General features: G+C 50.4%; 1 protein-coding gene across 1 annotated transcript in view; it reads left to right on the top strand.

The window, feature by feature from the left end:
• The window catches only part of ATP8B4 (ATPase phospholipid transporting 8B4 (putative)), a 2,552,767-nt gene that overhangs the window by 1,151,376 nt on the left and 1,375,304 nt on the right, over positions 1-26,087 (top strand). The window contains exon 12 of the mRNA XM_069222521.1: positions 21,989-22,197. Within this exon, the coding sequence (XP_069078622.1) occupies positions 21,989-22,197 (209 nt within the window). The remainder of the gene's footprint in view (positions 1-21,988; positions 22,198-26,087) is intronic.

Raw genomic sequence — 26,087 nt, 5'->3', positions numbered from 1 at the left:
TACTTTGCAGAAATGTTTAGCTTTCTGGGATCCAGCATTGGTTTCTCACCCATTTCTGTCACTAACTGGAAGGAGGCTGAAAGCACAAGAAATAGTAAAAATGGGGTATGTCCCAGTAAAATGTCAAAATTGTGCTGAAAAATGGGGTTTTCTAATTCATGTCTGCCTTTTCCTGAAAGCTAGAAAGATGCTGATTTTACCACCGCAAACCCTTTGTTGATGCCATTTTCAGGGGAAAAAACACAAGCCTTCTGCAGCCTTTTTTTCCCATTTTCTTTTTTTTTTAAACTGAATTTTCGCTGTATTTTGGCTAATTTCTTGGTCTCCTTCAGGGCTTCAGGGGAACCCACAAAGTCTGGGTACCTCTAGAATCCCTAGGATGTTGGAAAAAAAGGACGCAAATTTGGCATGGTTAGCTTATGTGGAGAAAATGTTATGAGCGCGAACTGCCCCAAATAGCAAAAAAAAGGCTCGGCACAGGAGGGAAAAAGGCCTGGCAGCGAAGGGTTTAAAGGAAAGAGCACTGCCACTGAGGTCTATTTAGCAGGCCTCAGTGCACTGTCAGAGTTGAAAATCAGTATTTAGTAGTTCTAAAAGGTGGCAAAATGTGGCAGTGGCATCTGCAAAGAAGTCTAGTTTCCACACAGGCCTTAATAACTTTCCTCCTGTTTCTGCCCTCCCTTTCCTTGTAAAGGAGATTAAAGGTTGTGTGTCATCATAGCTCACTCATTATATCTCTGACAATTACCTTTTCTGAATAAACTGCGATCCATGCATCTGGTAGCTTTTGTGTTCTCTGTGGGGCTGAACTATCCCTTAATTTGATACACTCAGTCTACTCATGCTCATCAGTGTTCTCCCTGGGTGTTCAAGGATTGATGGATTAGTGTGAGAAATTGGGGTGTTGGTTGACTGGTGTGTGAGTCCTGGTGAAACATCAACCACAATTCTTGTCAGGGTAATGCAGAAGCAAACCCCATATTAACCTGTGCTCACCCCCTGGTAGCTTGGCACAGTGCAGACAGGCTTAACTTGAAGGCAATATGTAAAGTATTTGTGCAACTATTCAAACATTAAAACTGTGAAAACACCACATAAAAAGGATCCTGCACCAGGTTAGAACAATAGAACTCAATCAAATAAATAAAACAAGACCAAAACAATACCCAGACCAATCCAATAAGTAGAACTTGCATTATGAATTTTTAAAGACTAAACTGTAAAATACCACTTCGAAGCAAGAGGCTCCAACTGGGCTTATCTGGTTGCATCGGACCGGGACAAAGTCAGAAGTTAGCCTGACCATGATGAAGCATGGGCTGGCTACAGGGACCCAGTTAGGCCAGCTGAACCAAGGAACCTTAAATCCTGTTTGCCAAGTGTTGCATGGATCCGAGACAAAGATGTGTTGCACTGCTGAGGTGATGCGCGATTCCAAGGTGAGGTGAGGCTCCATTGAAAATTCCTGTTACATCTTTGCCGAGGATCCCATAGATGGCCTTACACTGAGAAGGCCAGTGTCAGGCATGTGTTGCGCAACTGACATGCTGCGATACGGCGCTCTAGCGTCATCATCGAGGCTGCCGTTGATGAAGGACGTGAGGAGCTTACACCACGAAAAGCATCATGCAGTTGTGTTTCTGAATGTGAGGTTTTGGTCCAAGATGCAGGGTGCAGCAGCAATGCAAGTGTATTGTATTGGTTCCTTCCCATGCAGTAACAGCTATGCACCGGTTCTGCTCCATGCAGCAGCAGCGAAACGTCGGTTCTGCTCCTGCAGCTGAGGATGCACCAGTTCCAGTGGCACAAACACCTTAGGCTCACTTCCAAGGGTCCAGGACTAGGGTGGCACCACTAAGCATGGCAGGCTCACAGAATGGAGAGTCCAGGTGCAGAAGCAGGGTGGTTGGAAGTCTTATGTCCCTAAGACAACAGCTCAGGAGACTAGTCCTTGGAGTCACTCTGGGTACTGGGTTGAACAGATGCAGGCACAGTCCTTCTCACTTCCAGGAAAGAGTCAGCAGACCAACACAGCAAAGCAGGAGTTCAGCAGAGTGCCATTGCTTCAGCAACACAACAGTCTTTCTTCCTGGCAGATTATCCACAGGTCCAGAAGAATACTGAAGTGGTGGCGTCTGGGGTCCAATATTTGTATTTTGGCACCCTAACTTTGGAGTGTAGAAGAATCTTCTAGACAGTGGCTTTGAAGTGCAAGAGGATCCCTGCCTCCCATGGCCTGGCTCCAAGCTACAGTACAAGGTTGTTAAGCCCTTTGTGTGTGGACAGGACACAGCCTTTTCAGGTGTAAGGGGGTCATTACAACCCTGGTGGACGGTGTTAAAGCAGCGGAAATACCGCAAACAGGCTGGCGGACAAAAAAAATGAATTATGACCCTGGCGGAAACCGCCAACAAAGACAGCCACTTTAACACGTCGCCCGCCACGGCGGTACAGACAAGCAGCGCGGCGGTCACCGCCAACAGACAGGCGGGAGACAATGTACCGCCCACAGTATTACAACCCACCAATCCGCCACCTTTTCCGGGGCGGATTCACCGTGGATAAAAACACGGCGGAAACAGCTTTTGCTATGGGAAAACGCTCACCTGAACATATCCCATGAGGAACGAGGAATCCATGGAGCCGGAACTCCAAATACTCCCTGCCCTTGTCTTTCTGCTCCTCTATGACCAACAACTACGTAGGCGCCGAAGACAACGGTGAGTACTGCACCTACGACATGGGGGAGGAGGGAGGCAAAAGTTAGGGGGACACCCACCAAACACTCCCACCCTTGCATATTACAACATACACACCAATGCATTCACAAAAAATCACAGTAACAACCCACAATCCCCCCGGAAGAATGAAAACATAAAGCGAAAATCGGTCAAATAATGTAATGTGCCAATATACATGTCATACAAAAATATACAGATATATATTAGAAAATCAGTCATAATTATATACCATACGAGAAGTAGTGCAGATATGTACATAACAATGTCCGTGCACCATCAATCCAAAAATGCATGGGCGAGGCCCACAAACGATACCTGACCACAATCGGAGAGAACACTGCCGGGGCATCAGATAGAAATACTACAGGCACCTCAGGGGGAAGCGAAGGGGGGGGCACCTCAGCCGGATGAATGCAGCCAGATCCACGACGGGGCTCCATGCCCATTTATGCCATCCTGGGGAGTGCAAAGCCACAGTCTCCCAAGTCTCTACAGTGGGTGGCTTGCCCACTGTGCCATCCTGGGGAGTGCAAAGCCACAGTCTCTCAAGTTGATGCAGGTCTCTACTGGTACTGGGGGGACTGGTGCCCAGACTGGATGAGTCTCCCCATGAAAGGTCGTGTCCTGTCACTGTCCCAGCTGCACATGAGATAAGGATGCCTGATGTGGCGGTCCATTCATTCCTACCCGGTGCATTGCCCTGTTCAGCGGTGCTTTGACATGACGGTCTTTGCCCTGTTCAGCTGTGCTTTGACATGGCGGTCTTTGCCCTGTTCAGCGGTGCTTTGCCATGGCGGTCTTTGCCCTGTTCAGCAGTGCTTTGACATGGCGGTCTTTGCCCTGTTCAGCGGTGCTTTCCCATGGCGGTCTTTGCCCTGTTCAGCGGTGCTTTGCCATGGCGATTCAGGACTGTTCAGCGGTGCTTTGACATGGCGGTCTCTGCCCTGTTCAGCGGTGCTTTGCCATGGCGGTCTTTGCCCTGTTCAGCGGTGCTTTGCCATGGCGGTTCAGGACTGTTCAGCGGTGCTTTGCCATGCCAGTCTTTGCCCTGTTCAGCGGTGCTTTGCCATGGCGGTTCAGGACTGTTCAGCGGTGCTTTGACATGGCGGTCTCTGCCCTGTTCAGCTGTGCTTTGCCATGGCGGTCTTGGCCCTGTTCAGCGGTGCTTTGCCATGGCGGTTCAGGACTGTTCAGCGGTGCTTTGCCATGGCGGTCTTTGCCCTGTTCAGCGGTGCTTTGCCATGGCGGTCTTTGCCCTGTTCAGCGGTGCTTTGACATGGCGGTTCAGGACTGTTCAGCGGTGCTTTGACATGGCGGTTCTGATAAGGACATTGGTGTGTGGCATGACGTCTTCTACACTGGACTTTGGTGTGTGGCATGACGTTTCATCATTGCCCAGCGGGGCTGTGGCAGCCGAGGCCCTCCAGGGCACTGACTCCGGCGGTGGCGGTGGTCTCCTGACCTCTGACGATACTTGGGCCCTCCTGGGCTGTGACTCTGGCGGTGGTCTCCTGACCAGTGAGGATACTTGGGCCCTCCTGGGCTGTGACTCTGGCGGTGGTCTCTGGACCAGTGACGATACTTGGGCCCTCCTGGGCTGTGACTCTGGCGGTGGTCTCTGGACCAGTGACGATACTTGGGCCCTCCTGGGCTGTGACTCCGGCGGTGGTCTCCTGACCAGTGACGATACTTGAGCCCTCCTGGGCTGTGACTCTGGCAGTGGTCTCTGGACCAGTGACGATACTTGGGCCCTCCTGGGCTGTGACTCCGGCGGTGGTCTCCTGACCAGTGACGATACTTGGGCCCTCCTGGGCTGTGACGCTGGCAGTGGTCTCTGGACCAGTGACGATACTTGGGCCCTCCTGGGCTGTGACTCCGGCGGTGGTCTCCTACCCAGTGACGATACTTGGGCCCTCCTGGGCACTGACTCTGGCGGTGGTCTCTGGACCAGTAACGACGGTGCTGGCGGTTGTGTCTCGACCGCCGGAAATGATGGCCGTGACACTCACAACAGGCTGGGGAGACTTCCTCTGGCCCTTCCCCACCTTTGGTGGAGTCACAGCTGACTCTCCAGTCCCCTTGGAACCCATGTCAGTTGTTTTCCGACCAGGAGTCTTAACACGGTCCCGTCGTCCACTCTCCAATTTTAGAGCCTTTACAGGGGGTGGGCTGCCAGTGCCTTGGCTCCGGGTCCTACTGCCTGCCCTGGTGGCCGGTGCACTCCAAAAACCTTGAACAGGCACCACTGATATTGGAGGCTTTTTGGCTGAGGCGCTACGACGGGACTGATGAATTGGAGGGGGCAAAAAGGTCAACTTTACAGAGGGACAGTTTCTGACGGACACTGGGATGGGTCGCTGGAGGGGGTCTGGGAGTGGAGGAAGAGGAGGTGGTTGTTGGAGATGTCACTTTAGCTGTTTTGGGTGCAGGTGCAGGTACTGGAGGCTGTCGTGAGGTGGATGGATGTTGGGTGAGTGATTGCCGGCGTTTGTGTACTTTGGGAGGGGGCGTCACAGACACACTGGGAGAGGACACAGGGGATGTGTAAATGGCAGTGGAGGTGGTGAGTGCAGGTGAGCGGCTTGTGGTGCTGGGTGTCATGGTGCGATTCATGGTGCCTGTAGATGTGGTGCATGCAGGTGTGTGTAAACGACACTGGGAGGGAGGAGGGAGAAGAGGAGGAGGGGGACACAGTGGAGGCAGTGGATGTTGCTGTATCTGTATGTAGGTGAGGCTTGCGTGAGTGCCTGTGGTGTGTGTGGTGCCTATGTTTGCTTGAGCTACTTGTGTGTGTTGACTTGTGTGCATGCTGGTCTGTAGGTGTGCTTGGGATGGGCTGGGGTACAGGAGATTGGGTCTGGGTGGAGGAAGTTGGAGGGGGGAGGCTAGACACAGGGACAATGGCTGCCATCAGTGCTGGGGCCAGAGATTGCAGGGTTCGCTGAAGGACAGCCTGACCAGAATGAATACCCTCCAGCAATGCATTACTGTGTTGCAACTCTCGTTCTACACCCTGGATGGCATTCACAATGGTAGACTGCCCAACAGTGAGTGACCTGAGTAGGTCAATGGCCTCCTCAACTGAGTGCAGCAGGGGTGACTGGGGCAGGTACTGAGGTGGCTGGGGCGAAGGTGATTCCCACCCTCCTGGGTGAGCAGGCACGGGGCGAACGCTGAGGGGCTGCTGGGAGGGCGGTGCTGGTAGGGGAGGTGGCAGCTGTACCTGTAGAGGTGGGGGGCACAGATGGTGCTGCCACCACAAGGGAGCCCACATCGTCGAACGAGTCCGTGTCGCTGCTTGGTGATCCGGTGGCCGACGTGAAGCTCCCCTTGCCCTCCGTCCCCCTGGTGCATTCAGAGTCCGTGGTGTGGCCCTCCATGGCCATGTGGGATGCAGCTCCCTCGTGCTCCGGTGCCACTGTACCTCTGCCTGTTGATGCTGATGTACAAAAGGACAGGGAGAGCAGAAAAAGGGGGGGAGACAGAAGAAAGAGAGTTTTAGTGCATGGCATACCGCTACCGTTGGCGGACAACACAAATGCAGCTGCCCCCTGCATTACGCCGTGCTCCTTCCCTCTGCACAGGCAATTTCTGGGATATGGCCTATATGGCAATGGTGGACATCTGCGCACATGGATGCCACATGTGCAACTATACCTCGACTTGGCACTCTGCTGAGGTGGGGTAGAGTGCCACATGGCCTACATTACGGAGGGGCCTTGCCTACCTAACTCGCCCTGGCCTATGGACACCCACAGCCCATCCTCCCTCACCCAGACACCTCCACTGCACGCAAAGTCCGCAGAATGAGAGTGTACTCACCCCCTTGTGTCTGCTGTGATGCCCTCAAGCACCCATCCAACTCCGGGTAGGCCACCGCCAGGATCCGGAACATCAGGGGGGGTCATGGTGCGACGGGCACCCCTCCCACATTGGGAGGCCATCCCCAGCTGAGCCTCCGCCGTCTTCTTGCTGCAGCGGCGAATGTCCTCCCATCTCTTCCGGCAGTGGGTGCCCCGTCTCTGGTGGGCCCCCAGGGTCCGGACCTCCTTGGTGATGGCACGCCAGATGTCCCTCTTCTGGTGGGCGCTGACCTACATGAAATGCACAAGGGAAGAGGAACAGTCATTACCAACTGCACCGTCGTCGTGAGTGGCCCCCTCCCTACTCTGACCATTTGGCCCATTCATTCACATGCATTAATGTTCTATGAACTCTGCCCCCTTCCCTCTTCCAACCAGCCCTCTCCACCCAGGCCTAGCCCATACAACGTGCTCCCTGTGTACTAACCTGTTGGTCTGGAGGACCGTAGAGTAGCGTGTACTGGGGGAGGACCCCGTCTACTAGTTTCTCCAACTCCTGTGCATTGAAGGCAGGGGCCCTTTCCCCAGACGCAGCAGCCATCGTCGCTTTCAGACCGAGGTCACAGCAGCACTTGCACTGTAGGTCCTCTCCTGTCGAAGGTCAGGTATCTAGTGATTGAACAGATAGAAAATGGCGGTGACGTCCGCGGTGGTGCGCATCATCACCGCCAGCGCACCTGTTCATTGCCTCCTGGAACCCATAGGGTCCAATGTTAACCAATGCAGCATTGAGCTGCGGTCTACGACCGCCTACCGCGACGGTGTGCAATGCCAGCGCAGTTACTCCACAATCCCATTGTCCCAGTTTAGAGGTCAGGCAGCCGCCATTTCAGGGGCCCAGATGGCTTAATTTACTACTGCGTCACACATAGCTAGGCCTACACTCAACACACATACAGGAAGGGTTTTGTGAGTAGTGTATTCTTGTGTGTGACTGTGGGTACATACCTGGAGGAATAATGACTGGTTCTTCGCTGTTGTCCTTCGTAGGCACCGTCAGCTGGGACATATGAGAAGATGGCGGAATCCTCCGGTGGACCTGTTGACAATGGAAGAGAGACATGTCATCGTAACCTACCGGTTTGACCATGCCACAATCCAGGAATTATGTACCCAGTTGGAGCCAGACCTGATGTCACCAATCTGCCATCCGACTGGAATCCCCCCTGACGTGCAGGTGCTGTCAGTGCTCCATTTCTGTGCAAGTGGGTCATTTCAAACAACTGTGGCCATGGCATCAGGGATGTCCCAGCCTATGTTTTTTAACGTGTTCTCCAGAGTGTTGTCTGCCCTGCTGAAACACGTAAGGAGATACATCATTTTCCCTGGGATGGAGGATTTGCCTACAGTGAAAGGTGACTTCTATGCCCTTGGACATATCCCCAACGTCATAGGTGCTATTGATGGGACCCATGAAGCTCTGGTCCCCCCCACAGGAGTGAACAGGTGTACAGGAACCGGAAGAGTTATCATTCGATGAATGTACAGATGGTCTGTTTGGCAGACCAGTACATCTCGCAGGTAAATGCTATGTTCCCTGGCTCAGTGCATGACGCCTACATCCTGCGGAATAGCAGCATCCCTGATATGATGGGTCAACTCCAGAGGCACCGTGTATGGCTACTGGGGGACTCTGGTTACCCCAACCTGTCCTCGCTATTGACCCCAGTGAGGAATCCCAGGGCAGAGGAACGCTACAATGAGGCCCATGGGCGGACTAGGAGGGTGATCGAACGCACCTTCGGCCTCCTGAAGGCCAGATTCAGGTGCCTCCATATGACAGGTGGTTCCCTATTCTACTCACTGAAGAAGGTGTGCGACATCATCATCGCCTGCTCCATGCTTCATAATTTGGCTTTGCGACGCCAGGTGCCTTTTCTGCAGGAGGATGATCCCGATGACGGTGTTGTAGCAGCTGTGGAGCCTGTGGACAGTGATGAGGATGAAGCTGATGAAGAAGACAACAACAATAGGGAGTCAGTCATACAGCAATATTTCCAGTGACACACAGGTGAGAACATTTTCTTTTTTAGCATTACATTAACTTTCACACATCTACCTCTATCCTGTTTTTTTATTTAAATCACTATTTGGAAACTGAGTTGTACCCTTACATTACGGTTTCACAGGTGTGGTTACCTACGTGTCAACTGCTTGCATCCTTCAAGGGCTTGTGATGTGTGACTTAGGTATGTTAGCTTTACAAAGGTACACCCATTATGGCACTGTCATTGATTATACATTTTTACTAAATCACAAACTGACTCCAGATTGTTTCGTGTTTCAAGGGTGTTTATTTAAGTACTCAGAAATGTGAGGGGGTTGTAAAATGAGGATGGATGATGGTGGAGGAATGTCCATGGCAGAGTCCAGTCTATTAGTCTCACAGGTGCACTGCCCATCTGGGCATAGGAAGTGGAGCCGGGGCAGTTTAAGTATGGACAGGGTAACAAAGTGGGACAGTGGGAGGAAAATAAGGGTGGTCTCATTTCCTGGTGGGGGTCTTGCCATCTTGCTCTGTCCTGTTCCTGGATCTCAGGGACCGCTTGCGTGGTGGTTGTCCGTCTGCAGGGGGTGGGGTGCTGGTGTGTTGGTCCTGTGGCGGGGCGTCCTGTCCACTAGCGCTGGCGGAGGTGGTGGGCAGTTCATCATCCTGGCTAGTGTCAGGGGCCCCTTGGAGTGCCACGGTGTCCCTCAAGGGCTGCTGTATGTCCTTCAGCACCCCTACGATGGTGCCAGGACGGAGCTGATGGTCCTGATCTCCTCCCTGAACCCCAAATACAGTTCGTCCTGCAGGCGCAGGGTCTCCTGCAACTTGTCCAGGACCGTCGCCATCTTCTCCTGGGAGTGGTGGTATGCTCCCATGATGGAGGAGAGGGCCTCGTGGAGAGTGGGTTCCCTTGGCCTGTCCGCCCCCTGTCACACATTAGCCCTCCGAGTTCCCCTGTGTTCCTGTGCCTCCGTCCCCTGGACCGTGTGCCCACTACCACTGCCCCCAGGTCCCTGTTGTTGTTTGGGTGGTGGGTTACCCTGGGTGCCCTGTAGTGGTGGACACACCGCTGATTGACCTGTCCTGGGTAGGGAGGTTTGGCCCCACTGGGTGGGTGCTGTGCTGGTGTTACCAGAGGGTGGAAGGTCGGTGTTGGGCTGTGCCTGTGCAAGGGGAACCGACTGTCCAGAGGCCCACGATGGGCCGGGCTGGATCCAGTAGGGTAGAGCTGCTCTCGTCACTGTGGGCCTCTTCTGGGGGTGGAGTGGTGTTGTCTGGACCCTCTGGTGTGGTGACGGTCCTTCGGGTTCCTGCAGGGGCATAAGAGCTAGATTATTGCATGTGTGTGTGTAATGGTGTGCAATGGGTGGGTGTTTGTGTACCCCAGTGCAAGCATTCCTGTGTGTGGGGTTGTGTGGTGATGGTTGGGGGGGTGTACTGGGTATGTGCAGTGGGCATGCTTTAGTGAGGGGTGTCCATGCTTAGTTGTGTCATGCAGGGCTTGGTGTTGGGATGGGTGGTTGGTGTCATGGGTACATTAGTGAGGAGTTGTAGTGATAGGGGAGGGGGTGAGGGAGGGGGTGTGTAATAGCATGCAGGTAGGGTGGGGGATATGATAGTTAAGATTAGACTTACCAGTGTCCCATCCTCCATCGACAAGATGGTCAAGACTTGCTCATCCCATGTTGTTAGTTGTGGGGGAGGAGGTGGGGGTCCGCCGCCAGTCCGCTGTACCGCGATGTTATGCCTGGAGACCGTTGAACGCACCTTCCCCCGTAGGTCGTTCCACCTCTTCCTTATGTCCTCCCTATTTCTTGGGTGTTGTCCCACGGCGTTGACCCTGTCCACTATTCTGCACCATAACTCTATCTTCCTGGCTATTGATGTGAGCTGTACCTGTGAGCCAAATAGCTGTGGCTCTACCCGGACGATTTCCTCCACCATGACCCTGAGCTCCTTCTCGGAGAAGCAGGGTTGTCTTTTACGTGCCATGGGGTGGTGTGGGTGATGTGTGGGGTGGTGTATGTGGTGATGGTTGTGGTGAGTGTAGTGGTGTGTGGTGTTTTGTGCTTGGATGTTGTGTGGGTGATGGTGTTGTGTGCATGTGTAGTGGGGTTGTCTATTCTGTGCTCTCTCTCTCTGTCGCCTTTGTCTCTAATTTTTGGTCGTAGGGGTTTGTGGGTGATGTGGGTGTGTATTTTATATTGTATTGGGTGTGTGGGAGTGGTGTTGTGTATTTGTAATTGTCCAATGTGGCGGTGTTTTGGAGATGTGTGTGTATTTTGAGCGCGGCGGTGTTTACCGCCAATGGAATACCGCTGTTGAAAGACCGCCGCGTGGATTCGTGGGTCGTAATAGCATGGGCGTGTTTCTGTTGGCGTGGAGGTGGAGGATTTGTTTCCGCCAGTTTATCAGTGACCTTTGGTGTGGCGGTCTTGTGTGGGTGTCTGAATTTCGGCGGATTCCAAGATGTGTGTCATAATAGCTGTGGCGGAATGCCGCGGCGGCGGCGGTGTGTTTGCGGTCTTCTGCACGGCGGTAAGCGCCTTTTACCGCCAATGTTGTAATGACCCCCTAAGTGAGGCTGTGTCCAGCTCCTCCCTCTCATCTTGCCCAGGATGACCCATTAAGTCATACTTAAGTTCTGCTGTCTGTCTGTCTAGGAGGAATACACAAAGCCCAACTGTCAACTACACCCATTTGTGTGAGCAGAGACAGGCTGCAGGCGCCAAATGGCTAAGGCAAGAAAATAGCAACTTTCTAAAAATGACATTTTCAGAATTGCAATTTAAAATCTGACTTCATCATAACTTAGGATTTTAAATTGTGATTCCAGAGACACCAAATACAAAGTGGGTCATCTTTTCTATTTTTCGAAGTTACACTTATAAGATGTAATAATAAGGCAACTTCAATGTTAACCTAAAGGGCTAGATAGACCATGCAGTGGTGAAAAATCAAATATGAGTTTTTCACCACCAGGACATGTAAAACTTAAAAGTACATGTTATACTTTTTAAATACATGGCTCTATGCCATCTAGGGTATCGCAGGGCTAGCCTAAGGGTGACATATGTATTCATTTGTTAGGTGTGGGCCTGGCACAATGTTTATTTTGCAAGGTCGATATTCCAGTTTAAACTGCACACACAGCTCTGTAACAGCAGTTCTGAGACATGTTTAAAGGGCTAATTAAGTGGGTGGTACAATAAGTGCTTCAGGCCCACTGGTAGTTTCTAATTTACAAGCCCTTGGCACATGTAGTGCACTTTACTAGGGACTTATGTGCAAATTAAATATGCCAATTGGGTAAATGCCAATGTTACCAGGAGAGAGCACAAGCACTTTAGCATTGGTAAAGTGCACAGAGTCCTAAAGCCAACAAAAATGAATTCAGCAAAAAAAGGGAGGTGGAGGCAAAAAGTCTTGTGATGACCCTGCAGAAAGGGCCATTTCCAACAATTAGTTCTTAATTGGTTTGACTAGTATCTCTCAAACTAGTCACAGCATCTCAAAATTGAAAATTACATTGTTCACCACTGTCACCAGGCAGGTCGCTCCCCCCATCTGCCACGCAGCCCCCTGTGGGTTGAACCTCCGTTGCCGCTTTTGCTGCCTGACTACTCGCTCCCTTTTTTCTGTACCCCTGCGCTTGGCTTCTGTGCCACTTCGTGTTTTCATTCTGTGCCCCTGTGTTTTGCTTTCTGTACCCCTGTGCTCTGTTGTCCCTCTCCCGCTGTCTTTTCCCGCCGTTTTTTCCCCAGGTTTTTCCCTTGCTGCTGAGCCCCTGCTGCCCTGCCCCCTTCACTCCCATTGGCCGCCCCGCTCCCACCTCCCAGCTGCTCCTCCCTCCCTCTGCCCTCATATGGAGGCCGCGAAGCAGATGTGATGCGAATGTGCGCATGCCAGTGGCATGGGCAGTGCAGGGGCCCCCAGGGGCCCCATGACACCCGCTCCCGCCATCCTGTTCCTGACGGTAAAAACTGCCAGGAGATTCAGCCCAAGCAGGGGAAATCCGGCGGGAAACCGCCGGATTCCCTTTTCTGACCGCGGCTTTAACGCCGCGGTCAGAATGGGCATTGAAGCACCGCCAGCCTGTTGGCGATGCTTCCGTGGGCCCCGGCCCTGGCGGTCTTGGACCGCCAGGGTCGGAATGACCCCCATAATGTCTAATGCAGAAGAGAGTGTGATGGAACTCAACGTCACCCCTTACCTGCATCTTAGGAGTTAAGGTCTCTCTACAAAACCAAAAAGATTAAAACTGGTTCAAACCCTACCAGGGTACAGCTCCAGGAGCTTTTCGCAGAGTTTGCTAAGAACAACCCCTCTGAGGATTCCCAGAGGAGGAAGCTAGTGAAGTGGAGGATTTCCCACCCCCACTCCTAGTTAGGGAGAACAGGGTCCCTCAAACCCTGTCTCCACAAGTGATAGTCAGAGATGCTGCTTCTCTCACAGGAGAGTCCAGCAACTCTAGAAGCATTGAGGGCAGCCTCAATGAAGAGGACCTCCTGCTAGCCAGGATGGCCAAAAGATTGGCTTTAGAGAGACAACTCCTAGCCATAGAAAGGGAAAGACAAGAGATGGGTTTTGGTCCCATCAATGGTGGCAGCAACATAAATATGGTCAGAGATTCTCCTGACATGTTGAAAATCCCTAAAGGGATTGTAACTAAATATGAAGATGTGATGACATCACCAAATGGTTCACAGCTTTTGAGAGGGCTTGTGCAACCAGAAAAGTAAACAGGTCTCACTGGGGTGCTCTCCTTTGGGAAATGTTCACTGGAAAGTGTAGGGATAGACTCCTCACACTCTCTAGAAAAGATGCAGAATCCTATGACCTCATGAAGGCTACCCTGATTGAGGGCTTTGGATTCTCAACTGAGGAGTATAGAATTAGGTTCAGGGGGGCTAAAAAATCCTCGAGCCAGACCTGGGTTGATTTTGTTGACTACTCAGTAAAAACACTGGATGGTTGGATTCAAGGCAGTGGTGTAAATGATTATGATGGGATGTACAATTTATTTGTGAAAGAACACCTGTTAAGTAATTGTTTCAATGATAAACTGCATCAGCATCTGGTAGACCTAGGACCAATTTCTCCCCAAGAATTGGGAAAGAAGGTGGACCATTGGGTCAAGACTAGGGTGACCAAGACTTCCACAGAGGGTGACCAAAAGAAAGGGGTCACAAAGACTCCCCAGGGGAAGAGTGTTGAGACATCCAAAGGAAAAAGTAAAGAGTCTTCTATAGGGCCCCAAAAACCTGCTCGGGAGGGAGGACCCAGAGCCTCTTCAAAATCCAATTTTGGGTACAAGGGTAAAAACTTTGATCCCAAAAAGGCCTGGTGTCATAGCTGTAATCAGCAAGGACACCAAACTGGAGACAAGGCCTGTCCCAAGAAAGGTTCCACTTCTAACTCCACTCCAGCTAACACTGGAATGGCCAGTCTCCAAGTGGATCAACAGTGTGCCCAGAGCAAATCAGGGTCCACACTGAAGCTACACTAGTCTCTGAGGGTGGGGTGGATTTAGCCACACTGGCTGCCTGGCCTCCTAATATGCAAAAATACAGGCAGCAACTCTTAATTAATGGGCGAAGTGTAGAAGGCCTGAGGGATACAGCTGCCAGTGTCACCATGGTGACAGACAAACTGGTTTCCCCTGGTTAATACCTGGCTGTGCAAACTTATCCAGTCACCAACGCTGACAATCAAACTAAAGTACATCCCATGGCTATGGTAACTTTAGAGTGGGGAGGGGTCAATGGCCTGAAACAGGTGGTGGTCTCCTCAAACATCCCTGTAGACTGTTTGCTTGGAAATGACCTGGAGTCCTCAGCATGGGCTGAGGTAGAACTCAAAACCCATGCAGCCATGCTGGGTATCCCTGAACTGGTGTGTGTCAAGACAAGGGCACAGTGCAAGGCTCAGGGTGAAAAAGTGGTGTTGGAGCCTGGAAAAAGGGCCAACCCTCCAAGAGAAAAGGAAAGAAAACTGGGGAACCATTTCAACACAACAAGAAAAAGAGAACCTCTCTTCCCAGGAAGAAGTTCTGCCCTCTGAGGGAACTGAGCCCATGGAGTTAGAACCTTATCAGGTTGAGCTAGAACCTTATCAGGTTGAGCTCCTAGGCCCAGGGGAACCCTCAAGGGAACAGTTGTGTAAGGGGCAAGAAACCTGTCCCTCTCTGGAAGGCCTTAGGCAGCAAGCTGCTGAAGAGTCCAATGGAAAAATAACAGGAACACATAGAGTCTATTGGGAAGATGGACTCCTTTACACTGAGGCAAGAGATCCCAAACCTGGTGCCACTAGGAGAGTGGTAGTGCCTCAGGAGTTTAGGGAGTTCATTCTGACATTAGCTCATGATATTCCTCTTGCTGGGCATTCGGGACAGACCAAGACGTGGGAGAGATTAGTCAACCACTTCTATTGGCCCAACATGTCCCAGAAGGTCAAGGAGTTTTGTGTCTCCTGTGCCACCTGTCAAGACAGTGGTAAGACAGGTGAACACCCAAAGGCCCCCCCTCATTCCACTTCCAGTGGTGGGGGTCCCCTTTGAAAGAGTGGGTGTGGACATAGTGGGTCCACTTGAACCTCCCACAGCCTCAGGGAACCAATACATACTAGTAGTAGTGGATCATGCTACTAGATACCCTGAAGCAATTCCCCTTAGGTCGACTACCGCCCCTGCAGTCGCCAAAGCACTCATTGGTATTTTTACCGAAGTGGGATTTCCTAAGGAGGTGGTGTCTGACAGAGGTACCAACTTTATGTCAGCATACCTGAAACATATGTGGAATGAGTGTGGGGTGACTTACAAATTCACCACACCATACCATCCAAAAACCAATGGTCTTGTAGAAAGATTTAACAAGACATTGAAAGGCATGATCATGGGGCTCCCTGAAAAACTCAAAAGGAGATGGGATGTCCTCTTGCCATGTCTGCTTTTCGCCTAGAGAGAGGTGCCTCAGAAGGGAGTAGGGTTTTCCCCCTTTGAACTTCTGTTTGGCCATCCTGTAAGGGGACCACTAGCTCTTGTAAAAGAAGGCTGGGAGAGACCTCTTCATGAGCCTAAACAAGATATAGTGGACTATCTACTAGGCCCACGTTCAAGGATGGCAGAGTATATGGAAAAGACAAGTAAGAACCTTGAGGCCAGCCAACAACTCCAGAAGATGTGGTATGACCAAAAGGCTGCTATGGTTGAGTTTCAGCCAGGGCAGAAAGTCTGGGTTCTGGAGCCTGTGGCTCCCAGGGCACTTCAGGGCAGATGCAGTGGCCCTTACCCATTGCTAGAGGAAAAGAGTCAGGTCACCTACCTGGTAGACCTAGGCACTAGCAGGACCCCCAAAAGGGTGATCCATGTGAACCGCCTCAAACTCTTCCATGACAGGGCAGATGTGAATCTGTTGATGGTAACAGATGAGGACCAGGAAGCTGAGATTGAACCTCTCCCTGATCTCCTCTCCACAGAACCAAAAGATGGCTCAGTTGATGGAGTGATCTACTCAGACACCCTCTCTGGCTAACAGCAATCTGACTGTAGGAAGGTCCTGCAACAGTTTGCTGAGCTCTTTTCCCTAACCCCTGGTCAGACACACCTGTGTACCCATGATGTGGACACAAGAGACAGCATGCCTGTCAAAAACACAATTTTCAGACAGTCTGACCAGGTTAAGGAAAGCATCAAGGTGGAAGTCCACAAGAAGCTGGAATTGGGAATCCTTGAGCACTCTGACAGTCCCTGGGCTAGCCCAGTGGTCTTAGTCCCCAAAGCTCACACCAAAGATGGAAAGAGAGAGATGAGGTTTTGTGTGGACTACAGAGGACTTAAGTCTGCCACCAAGACAGATGCCCATCCCATTCCAAGGGCAGATGAATTGATAGACAAACTAGGTGCTGCCAAATACTTAAGTACCTTTGACTTGACAGCAGGGTACTGGCAAATCGAAATGGCACCAGAAGCAAAAGAAAAGACAGCATTCTCCACACCAGATGGGCATTATCAGTTCACTGTTATGCCCTTTAGTTTAAAAAATGCCCCTGCCACCTTCCAAAGGTTGGTGAATCAAGTCCTTGCTGGCTTGGAGTCCTTTTGTGCAGCTTATCTTGACAATATTGCTGTCTTTAGCTCCAGCTGGCAGGTTCACCTGGTCCACCTGAAGAAGGTTTTGAAGGCCCCGCAAGCAGCAGGCCTCTCTATCAAGGCATCCAAATGCCAGATAGGGCAGGGAACTGTGGTTTACTTGGGACACCTTGTAGGTGGAGGCCAAGTTCAGCCACTCCAGCCTAAGATCCAGACTATTCTGGACTGGGCAGCTCCAAAAACCCAGACTCAAGTCAGGGCATTCCTTGGCTTGACTGGGTACTACAGGAGGTTTGTGAAGGGATATGGACCTATAGTGACACCCCTCACAGAACTTACCTCCAAGAAAATGCCCAAGAAGGTAAACTGGACTGTAGAATGCCAACAGGCCTTTGACACCCTGAAACAAGCAATGTGCACAGCACCAGTTCTTAAAGCTCCAGATTACTCCAAGCAGTTCATTGTGCAGACTGATGCCTCTGAACATGGGATAGGGGCAGTTTTGTCCCAAACAAATGATGGTGGCCTTGAGCAGCCTGTTGCTTTCATTAGCAGGAGGTTACTCCCCAGGGAGCAGTGTTGGAGTGCCATTGAGAGGGAGGCCTTTGCTGTGGTTTGGTCCCTGAAGAAGCTGAGACCATACCTCTTTGGTACTCACTTTGTAGTTCAGACTGACCACAGACCTCTCAGATGGCTAATGCAAATGAAAGGTGAAAATCCAAAAGATGTTGAGGTGGTCCATCTCCCTACAGGGAATGAACTTTATAGTGGAACACAGACCTAGGACTGCCCATGCCAATGCAGATGGCCCTTCCGGGTTCTTCCACTTAGAAAATGAAGACTCTCTAGGGAAAGGTTAGTCTCACCCTCTTTCGTTTGGTGGGGGGGGGTTGTGTAAGGAAATGCCTCCTTGGCATGGTTACCCCCTGACTTTTTGCCTTTGCTGATGCCAAGTTATGATTTGAAAGTGTGCTGAGGCCTGCTAATCAGGCCCCAGCACCAGTGTTCTTTCCCTAACCTGTACTTTTGTTTCCACAATTGGCCCACCCTGGCATCCAGGTAAGTCCCTTGTAACTGGTACCCCTGGTACCAAGGGCCCTGATGCCAGGGAAGGTCTCTAAGGGCTGCAGCATGTCTTATGCCACCCTGGGGACCCCTCACTCAGCACAGACACACTGCTTGCCAGCTTGTGTGTGCTGGTGGGGATAAAACGACGAAGTCGACATGGCACTCCCCTCAGGGTGCCATGCCAACCTCACACTGCCTATAGGTATAGATAAGTCACCCCTCTAGCAGGCCTTACAGCCCTAAGGCAGGGTGCACTATACCATAGGTGAGCCCCTACAGTGTCTAAACAAAACTTTAGACATTGTAAGTGCAGGGTAGCCATAAGAGTATATTGTCTGGGACTCTGTCATGCACAAACTCCACAGCACCATAATGTCTACACTGAAAACTGTGAAGTTTGGTATCAAACTTCTCAGCACAATAAATGCACACTGATGCCAGTGTACATTTTATTGTAACATACACCCCAGAGGGCATCTTAGAGATGCCCCACCTGAAACCTTAACTGACTACCAGTGTGGGCTGACTAGTTTTAGCAGCCTGCCACACACCAGACATGTTGCTGGCCACATGGGGAGAGTGCCTTTGTCACTCTGTGGCTAGTAACAAAGCCCGTACTGGGTGGAGGTGCTTCTCACCTCCCCCTGCAGGCACTGTAACACCTGGCGGTGAGCCTCAAAGGCTCACCCCCTTTGTTACAGCACCCAAGGGCACTCCAGCTAGTGGAGTTGCCCGCCCCCTCCGGCCACGGCCCCACTTTTGGCGGCAAGGCCGGAGGAGATAATGAGAAAAACAAGGAGGAGTCACTGGCCAGTCAGGACAGCCCCTAAGGTGTCCTGAGCTGAGGTGACTCTGACTTTTAGAAATCCTCCATCTTGCAGATGGAGGATTCCCCCAATAGGGATAGGGATGTGCCCCCCTCAGGGAGGAGGCACAAAGAGGGTGTAGCCACCCTCAGGGCTAGTAGCCATTGGCTACTAACCCCCAGACCTAAACACACCCCTAAATTGAGTATTTAGGGGCTCCCAGAACACAGCAAGATAGATTCCTGCAACCTAAGACGAAGAAGGACTGCTGAGCTGAAAAACCTGCAGAGAAGACGGAGACACCAACTGCTTTGGCCCCAGCTCTACCGGCCTGTCTCCCCCTTCAAAAGAACTGCTCCAGCGATGCGTTCCACAGGGTCCAAGTACCAAGAACTCCAGCGGTCAGCGGCTCTGCTCCAAGAAAGAAGCATCTTTGCAACCAAGAAGCAACTTTGAAAGAACACACGTTTCCCGCCGGAAGCGTGAGACTTTGCACTCTGCACCCGACGCCCCCGGCTCGACTTGTGGAGAACCAACGCTACAGGGAGGACTACCCGGCGACTGCGAGCCCGTGAGTAGCCAGAGTTGACCCCCATGAGCCCCCACAGCGACACCTGCAGAGGGAATCAAGAGGCTCCCCCTGACCGCGACTGCCTGCTTCAAAGACCCGACGCCTGTTAAGGACACTGCACCCGCAGCCCCCAGGACCTGAAGGATCTGACCTCCAGTGCAGGAGCGACCCCCAGGTGGCCATCTCCCTTGCCCAAGTGGTGGCTACCCTGAGGAGCCCCCCCCCTTGCCTGCCTGCATCGCTGAAGAGACCCCTTGGTCTCTCATTGAACTACATTGCAAACCCGACGCCTGTTTGCACACTGCACACGGCCGCCCCCGTGCCGTTGAGGGTGTACTTTTTGTGCTGACTTGTTTCCCCACTGGTGCCCAACAAATCCCCCCTGGTCTGCCCTCTGAAGACGTGGGTACTTACCTGCTGGCAGACTGGAACCGGGGCACCCCCTTCTCCATTGAAGCCTATGCGTTTTGGGCACCACTTTGACCTCTGCACCTGACCGGCCCTGAGCTGCTGGTGTGGTAACTTTGAGGTTGCCGTGAACCCCCAACGGTGGGCTACCTTGGACCCAACTTTGAACCCTGTAGGTGGTTTACTTACCTGCAAAACTAAGAAACACTTACCTCCCCGAGGAACTGTTGAAAATTGCAGTGTCCAGTTTTAAAATAGCTTATTGCCATTTGTGTGAAAACTGCATATGCTATTTTGCTAATTCAAAGTTCCTAAAGTTCCTAAGTGAAATACCTTTCATTTAAAGTATTGTTTGTAAATCTTGAACCTGTGGTTCTTAAAATGAACTAAGAAAGTATATTTTTCTATATAAAAACCTATTGGCCTGGAATTGTCTTTGAGTGTGTGTTCCTCATTTATTGCCTGTGTGTGTACAACAAATGCTTAACACTACCCTCTGATAAGACTACTGCTCGACCACACTACCACAAAAATAGAGCATTAGAATTATCTCTTTTTGCCACTATCTTACCTCTAAGGGGAACCCTTGGACTCTGTGCATGCTATTTCTTACTTTGAAATAGTACATACAGAGCCAACTTCCTACAGGGGGCATCTCTAAGATGCCCTCTGGGTGTATGTTACAATAAAGTGCACACTGCATCAGTGTGCATTTGTGCTGAGACGTTTGATAACAAACTTCCCAGTTTTCAGTGTAGCCATTATGGAACTGTGTAGTTTGTGTTTGACAAACTCCCAGACCATATACTCTTATGGCTACCCTGCTCTTATAATTTCTAAGGTTTTGATTAGACACTGTAGGGGCATAGTGCTCATGCACATATGCCCTCACCTGTGGTATAGTGCACCGTGCCTTAGGGCTGTAAGGCCTGCTAGAGGGGTGACTTACCTATGCCACAGGCAATGTGAAGTTGGCATGGGACTCTGAGGGGAGTGTCATGTCGTTTTCTCCCCACCAGCACACACAAGCTATAAGACAGTGGGCATGTGCTGAGTGAGGGGCCCCCAGGGTGGCATAAAACATGCTGCAGCCCTTAGAGACTTTCTCTGGCATCAGGGCCCTTTGTGCCAGGGGTACCAGTTACAAGGGACTTACCTTAGTTCCAGGGTTGTGCCAATTGTGGAGGTACAGTTTAGGGAAAGAACACTGGTACTGGGGCCTGGTTAGCGGGGTCCCAGTACACTTTCAAATCAAAATTTAGCATCAGCAAAGGCAAAATTTTAGGGGGTAACCATGTCAAGGAGGCATTTCCTTACACTTTACAAGAAAGTAAATGCGAAAGATTAATCCAAGTACTCCATCTGAGACTACTTGCCTCTCGGCTCATTCAGAGCAGTCTCATAGCGAATGGAATAGGAAAATGAAAAAAGACAGATAATCCCTTTGCCTCATTTGACTTTCTACTGTTTCATGGAAGACAAAAATAATTCTATCAGGGGCTTAATCTTGTAATCACGAGGTCCAAATAAGACAGACCAGCAGTAGAAGCTTAGTTGTTCCCATTTCCACTGTAGGTCCAACACCTAAAACAATTTCTCATCTAACCCAAGACACAAAAATTGAGAGATGGGACCCTCGTATTCCGAGGAAGAACCCAGAGAGCACCATGTCGTTGCCCTCCCTCACAGGGAGGGGAGACCAAGCAGATTACACAAATAGACACTGTAAAAAATGATACAGACTATTGAACGATAGGCATAAAATGAGCACGAACACTACCAGCCTATAGCCTCTTCCCCAGATAACACTCACCCTGGCCCCTACCAACAGCCTCATGAGCCCAGATCCAGGTAACACAACTACCTAGTCCTGCTCCACAGACACCTGTGAAATGGTCCTTACTGTGCAGTGGATGCCACACTATTGGGAAAAAGGCTCCGACCTTTAGTTTTACATATGGTGTCAGACAGGAGAGTTAACTTGATTGTGTCTAACATGTAATTGTGTATGCTATTGCCTGAGGCTGAGGAGGGCCTTCTAATGTGCTTGCTCCGGACCATTTTTTAGTTAGGCAGTGAATCACTTTAATTATGTAAGGAAGGTATTGTTACAGTAAATTGTTTTATGCAAGCCCGAAATATAGATCAGTACATTAGGTTCCTGACCAGAAACTTACAGGGCACAATTTCAAGGCAAAATTAGACTTTCACGGTTGATAAAATAATCACCTTGTTTGGGTAATATTTACACTTATTACTCACATTTTTAGACAGTTCATTTTGTTGGTTCAATATTCAAAGGTTTCTTGTTATGTCATTTGTTTCTCTGATCCGTTATCCACTGTTTTCGTCTTGAAAATTGAAGCACAGACAAACTAATCTAAATGTGATTGTGCATTAACATATCTGTGTTCTTAGTTAAATAAATGTAAACATTTATGTTTTTTTTAAGCATGGAAGTTATACGGCTTGGCCATAGCTACTTCATATTTTGGGATCGTAAAATGTATTGCTCTAAAAGTGGAACCGCTGCTGAGGCTCGGACTACTACACTGAATGAGGAATTGGGACAAATAGAATATGTATTCTCTGACAAGACAGGAACACTCACCCAGAACGTAATGACATTCAACAAATGTTCTATTAATGGAAGAGCATATGGTAAGTTTTTGCCTGCACTGGGAATTATTTCTAAAGCAATTTCGTTCAATCTGTTCTTGCATGCAAAGCGATTCAACAAAATGCTAGGGACAGAAACCTGTGATCAGATAGAGTTGGACCCTTTTCATAAATATTCTGTTTACAGTCTTTGCCTGGGGAGCCAAAGGGGCAGGAGAGTAGCAGCTTCTACCCTTGTCTACCCCCTCATTGAAGTAAATGTTCAGTTGATTTCGTGCTGGAGACGGGTGAACACATTATAGTTTCTGCTTTCTTTGCCACAATTATACGTTTTATACTAGAGACCATGGCCATTTTGCAGTGCTTGTAGATTCCTGGGTCTAAACTTATAGAGAATGTACAACCTGCTTCATGTGCAAGTGATGTCTAAGAAATCTGCAGCAACATAGTGAATAATAAAACACATTCTCTCTAAAGCTAAAGCATCAATGAAAATTGGAAAGCCTTTAGAGGTAGCTTTTCAGGTGTCTGATCGTAATATCCAAATTATATTTGTAAGTGGCTGAAATTACTGACAAATGTGCTAATATCGCCCAGTTATTTTATACTTACTATTTATTGGTTTGGCGGTGTACATGATATGTGGTGCTTAACAAGTTGTTGAGGGTCATATTAGAGCACTGAGGTTGAAGGCATTGACTATAGTTGATGACCTCAAAAAAAATATATAGATAGTACCTATTTTAGATTTGTTAGATATTACACATTTGCCGTTAGAAATCTGATCACTAGGTCATATGGTTGGGGCATAGGGCAGAAAGATGAAAGATGCACAGTTGTGAGCTAGTGCTGAAAGAGATGCTGCTTCTTGCCATTCAGGCAGTGGGTGTAGAGAACAGTTTTGGAGTTGGAATAAATGGAACGGACAAGAAGGTGCAATGAGCACGATTGGATGCAGGGAGCCTTAGGAGCAGTGTGCGGGCAGGCCTTGGTGGATCATAGATGTTGAGAATATGACTAGCAGTGTAGCCTATTGATACATTTAAACATCAGGATGAGATGCCCGAACTGATCTTTGGTTCTATTAGAAAATCAACCTGGCGGATGTCTATGGGGACATGGACAGGCATCTGGGGTCCCCAAGGAGCACACGTTTAGCAACATTGATGTCTTTGTGAATGGGACAGAAGGTATAATTTGGGAATTCCGCATATGGAATATTGCAGTAGTCAAGTTTCTTCATGAAAAATGAGTTAATGAAAAACGTTACAGTTCTGTCCAGGACAGATTTTTCAGCCATTAGTAGTAGCCTTCTCGCTGCATTTGCTGTGAGGGATGCGATGAAGTGTATTCACAGGTTGCGTTCAAGTAGTGCACCCTCATTTCTGGTGAAGTGGGATGAAAAAACAAGAACATCAGGGGAATCCAAAGCAATAGTCAGGGAGAATAGCTGGCTTACAAGAAGATGAAAAGAGTATGATTTAAATTTTTGATGAATTAGGAATAAATCATTAAAGGGCCATCTAGTGCTTGGTAGCTGTGAGGTATTTCAAAATTAAGGTATTAAGCACAGTATTAAATGATAGAAAGGGAAATTAGTCAGTGTTTTTTTCTTAACCATATTTTATTGATTTTATAACGTAACTAAGTACAAATCCACATACTTGGGGTGGGGTACCACCCCTACAACATTGTCATTCCATAACAATTATTCGCACCCTCATATATTGCTGTACCCAGAACCACAGTATAAGGATAGTAACAGTTCCCTCAGTCTAGGGTCATCCTCAACCACATTCTTGTCACCTATAGGCCAGAACTCTTGCTTATGGTCTAGCGGTGCCTGGTTCCTAGGAGTTCATCTTGTAAGGGTGGGTTTCCCATGTAGGGAGTGAACCCCTCCTCCCACCCCCCTCCCTCTTGTGTGCCTGGCTATTTCTGTAGATCTCTGAATTCAGAATGTATGTCGCTGTGACGAGCATCCTCCGATCAGGTGTCGCCCTCTACCCCCACCTCCGAGTCTACAGTAATTAAGTGAGTGAATGATGGAGAATTAGTCGCTAGACTCTTACAGGAAAATAGATATCCATTCCTTAAGGGGGCTGTGTCTCATCTTGGGGTGCTTCTTCGCAGTCTGTCCCAGTCATATACTAGAGGACTCCAAGCTCGTGCTCGCTCTGTCATCCTCTGACCCCATCTAGCCTCCCAGTACCACACCGTCTCCTCCGGTTGTGCCCATTTCACCACCTTCCCTCTCAACTTCTCCTCCCGGGGTCCATGTGACAACTTCCAATTCATTGCTATTTCTCTTTTAGCCAGCAACAGAGCTAAATCTCCGAACTGGTCAGTCACTCTATTGCGGGCCATGTGCTTATATCTGTGATCATTGGGAACCTCTCGCTCTAGAACCTCAGTTAATGAATTGATAACAGCTCTCCAAAATCCCTTCACATTCGGGCTGGGCCAAAACATGTGGAGGAATTCTGCTTCTATTTCCCCACATCTTGGACATTTGGCCTCTGCCACACCAAAGTGTCCCCGAAGCCTCCCTGGCATCAGATAGGCCCTATGGAGGACATATATGTTTATAAGCCTAAAGCGGGCATTCCGTGAGACCCTCGGGGTCCAAGCCAAGATATCCTCCCAGTCTTCATCTGTGATGGTAGTGTCTAGGTATGCCTCCCACTTCTGTCTAAGACGTGTAAGCAAAGCACATAGGGGCTCATTCTGAGCCCGGCGGGCGGCGGGAGCCGCCCGCCTGGAGGGAGCCGCCAAATGACCGCACTGCGGTCAAAAGACCGCGGTGGCCATTCAGACATTTCCTCTGGGCCGGCGGGCGCTCTCTAAAAGAGCGCCCGCCGGCCCAGAGGAAATGCCCCTGCAACGAGGACGCCGGCTCAGAATTGAGCCGGCGTAGTTGCAGGGGTGCGACGGGTGCAGTTTGCACCCGTCGCGTATTTCAGTGTCTGCATTGCAGACACTGAAATACACAGTGGGGCCCTCTTACGGGGGCCCCGCGGCACCCCCTACCGCCATCCTGTTCCTGGCGGGAGACCCGCCAGGAACAGGATGGCGGTAGGGGGTGTCAGAATCCCCATGGCTGCGGAGCGCGCTCCGCAGCCATGAAGGATTCCCCCGAGCAGCGGGAAGTCGGCGGGAGACCGCCAACTTTCCGCTTCTGACCGTGGCTGAACCGCCGCGGTCAGAATGCGCTCGTGGGAGCACCGCCAGCCTGTTGGCGGTGCTCCCGTGGTCGATGGCCCTGGCGCCCACCGCCCGCCAGGTTCAGAATGACCCCCATAATGTTTTCCGTATTTTTTTGTATAGACATGTCTCTGCTTTACTGTATATGTGCCCGATGTCAGGTACTGGCACACCTCGGACAAAGGAGGCTCTGCGCACCCAGCCTGCCAATGCCCTATAATCACCTTGGTGACCGCTCTATGGAGTAAAAAGTTGCCTGGGGAAGGTCGTGTCGCCCACAAAAGTTTTCAAACGGTAAAAGGGTTTTAGCTTCATACAAGGTGCCTATGGACATGGCTCCGGCCGCCTCCCAACTCATCAGCCTCCTCCAATCCCCTCAATGGGGTAACGTCAGCAAACACTGCAACTGGATTTCTGGTGTGTAAGGCCTGCTACCCCTAGAGTGGTGAAGATAGCACGCCCAGCATTTATGTATTACCTTCAGTTCGGCGGGACCGGCAGCAGCCGGGGGGCCCAGCCGCAGTATCAACCTAGTTAACGATGGAAGATAGGGGGTAAAAGGTGTTGGGTCTCTGTCAGACATTGTAAGGCCAGCCATCCAGCAGGTCAGCCACTGTAACTGACCCGCCAAGTAGTAGGATTCAAAATCAGGAATGACCAGTCCACCTTCCGCAAGCAGTCTTTGTAGTACATTAAGGGCCAGATGACGTCTGCCCGTCCCCCATACG

This window comes from Pleurodeles waltl, chromosome 3_1 (genome assembly GCF_031143425.1).
Source record: "Pleurodeles waltl isolate 20211129_DDA chromosome 3_1, aPleWal1.hap1.20221129, whole genome shotgun sequence".
NCBI classification, from domain to species: Eukaryota; Metazoa; Chordata; class Amphibia; order Caudata; family Salamandridae; genus Pleurodeles; species Pleurodeles waltl.
This window is presented reverse-complemented; position numbering and strand designations above follow the sequence as displayed.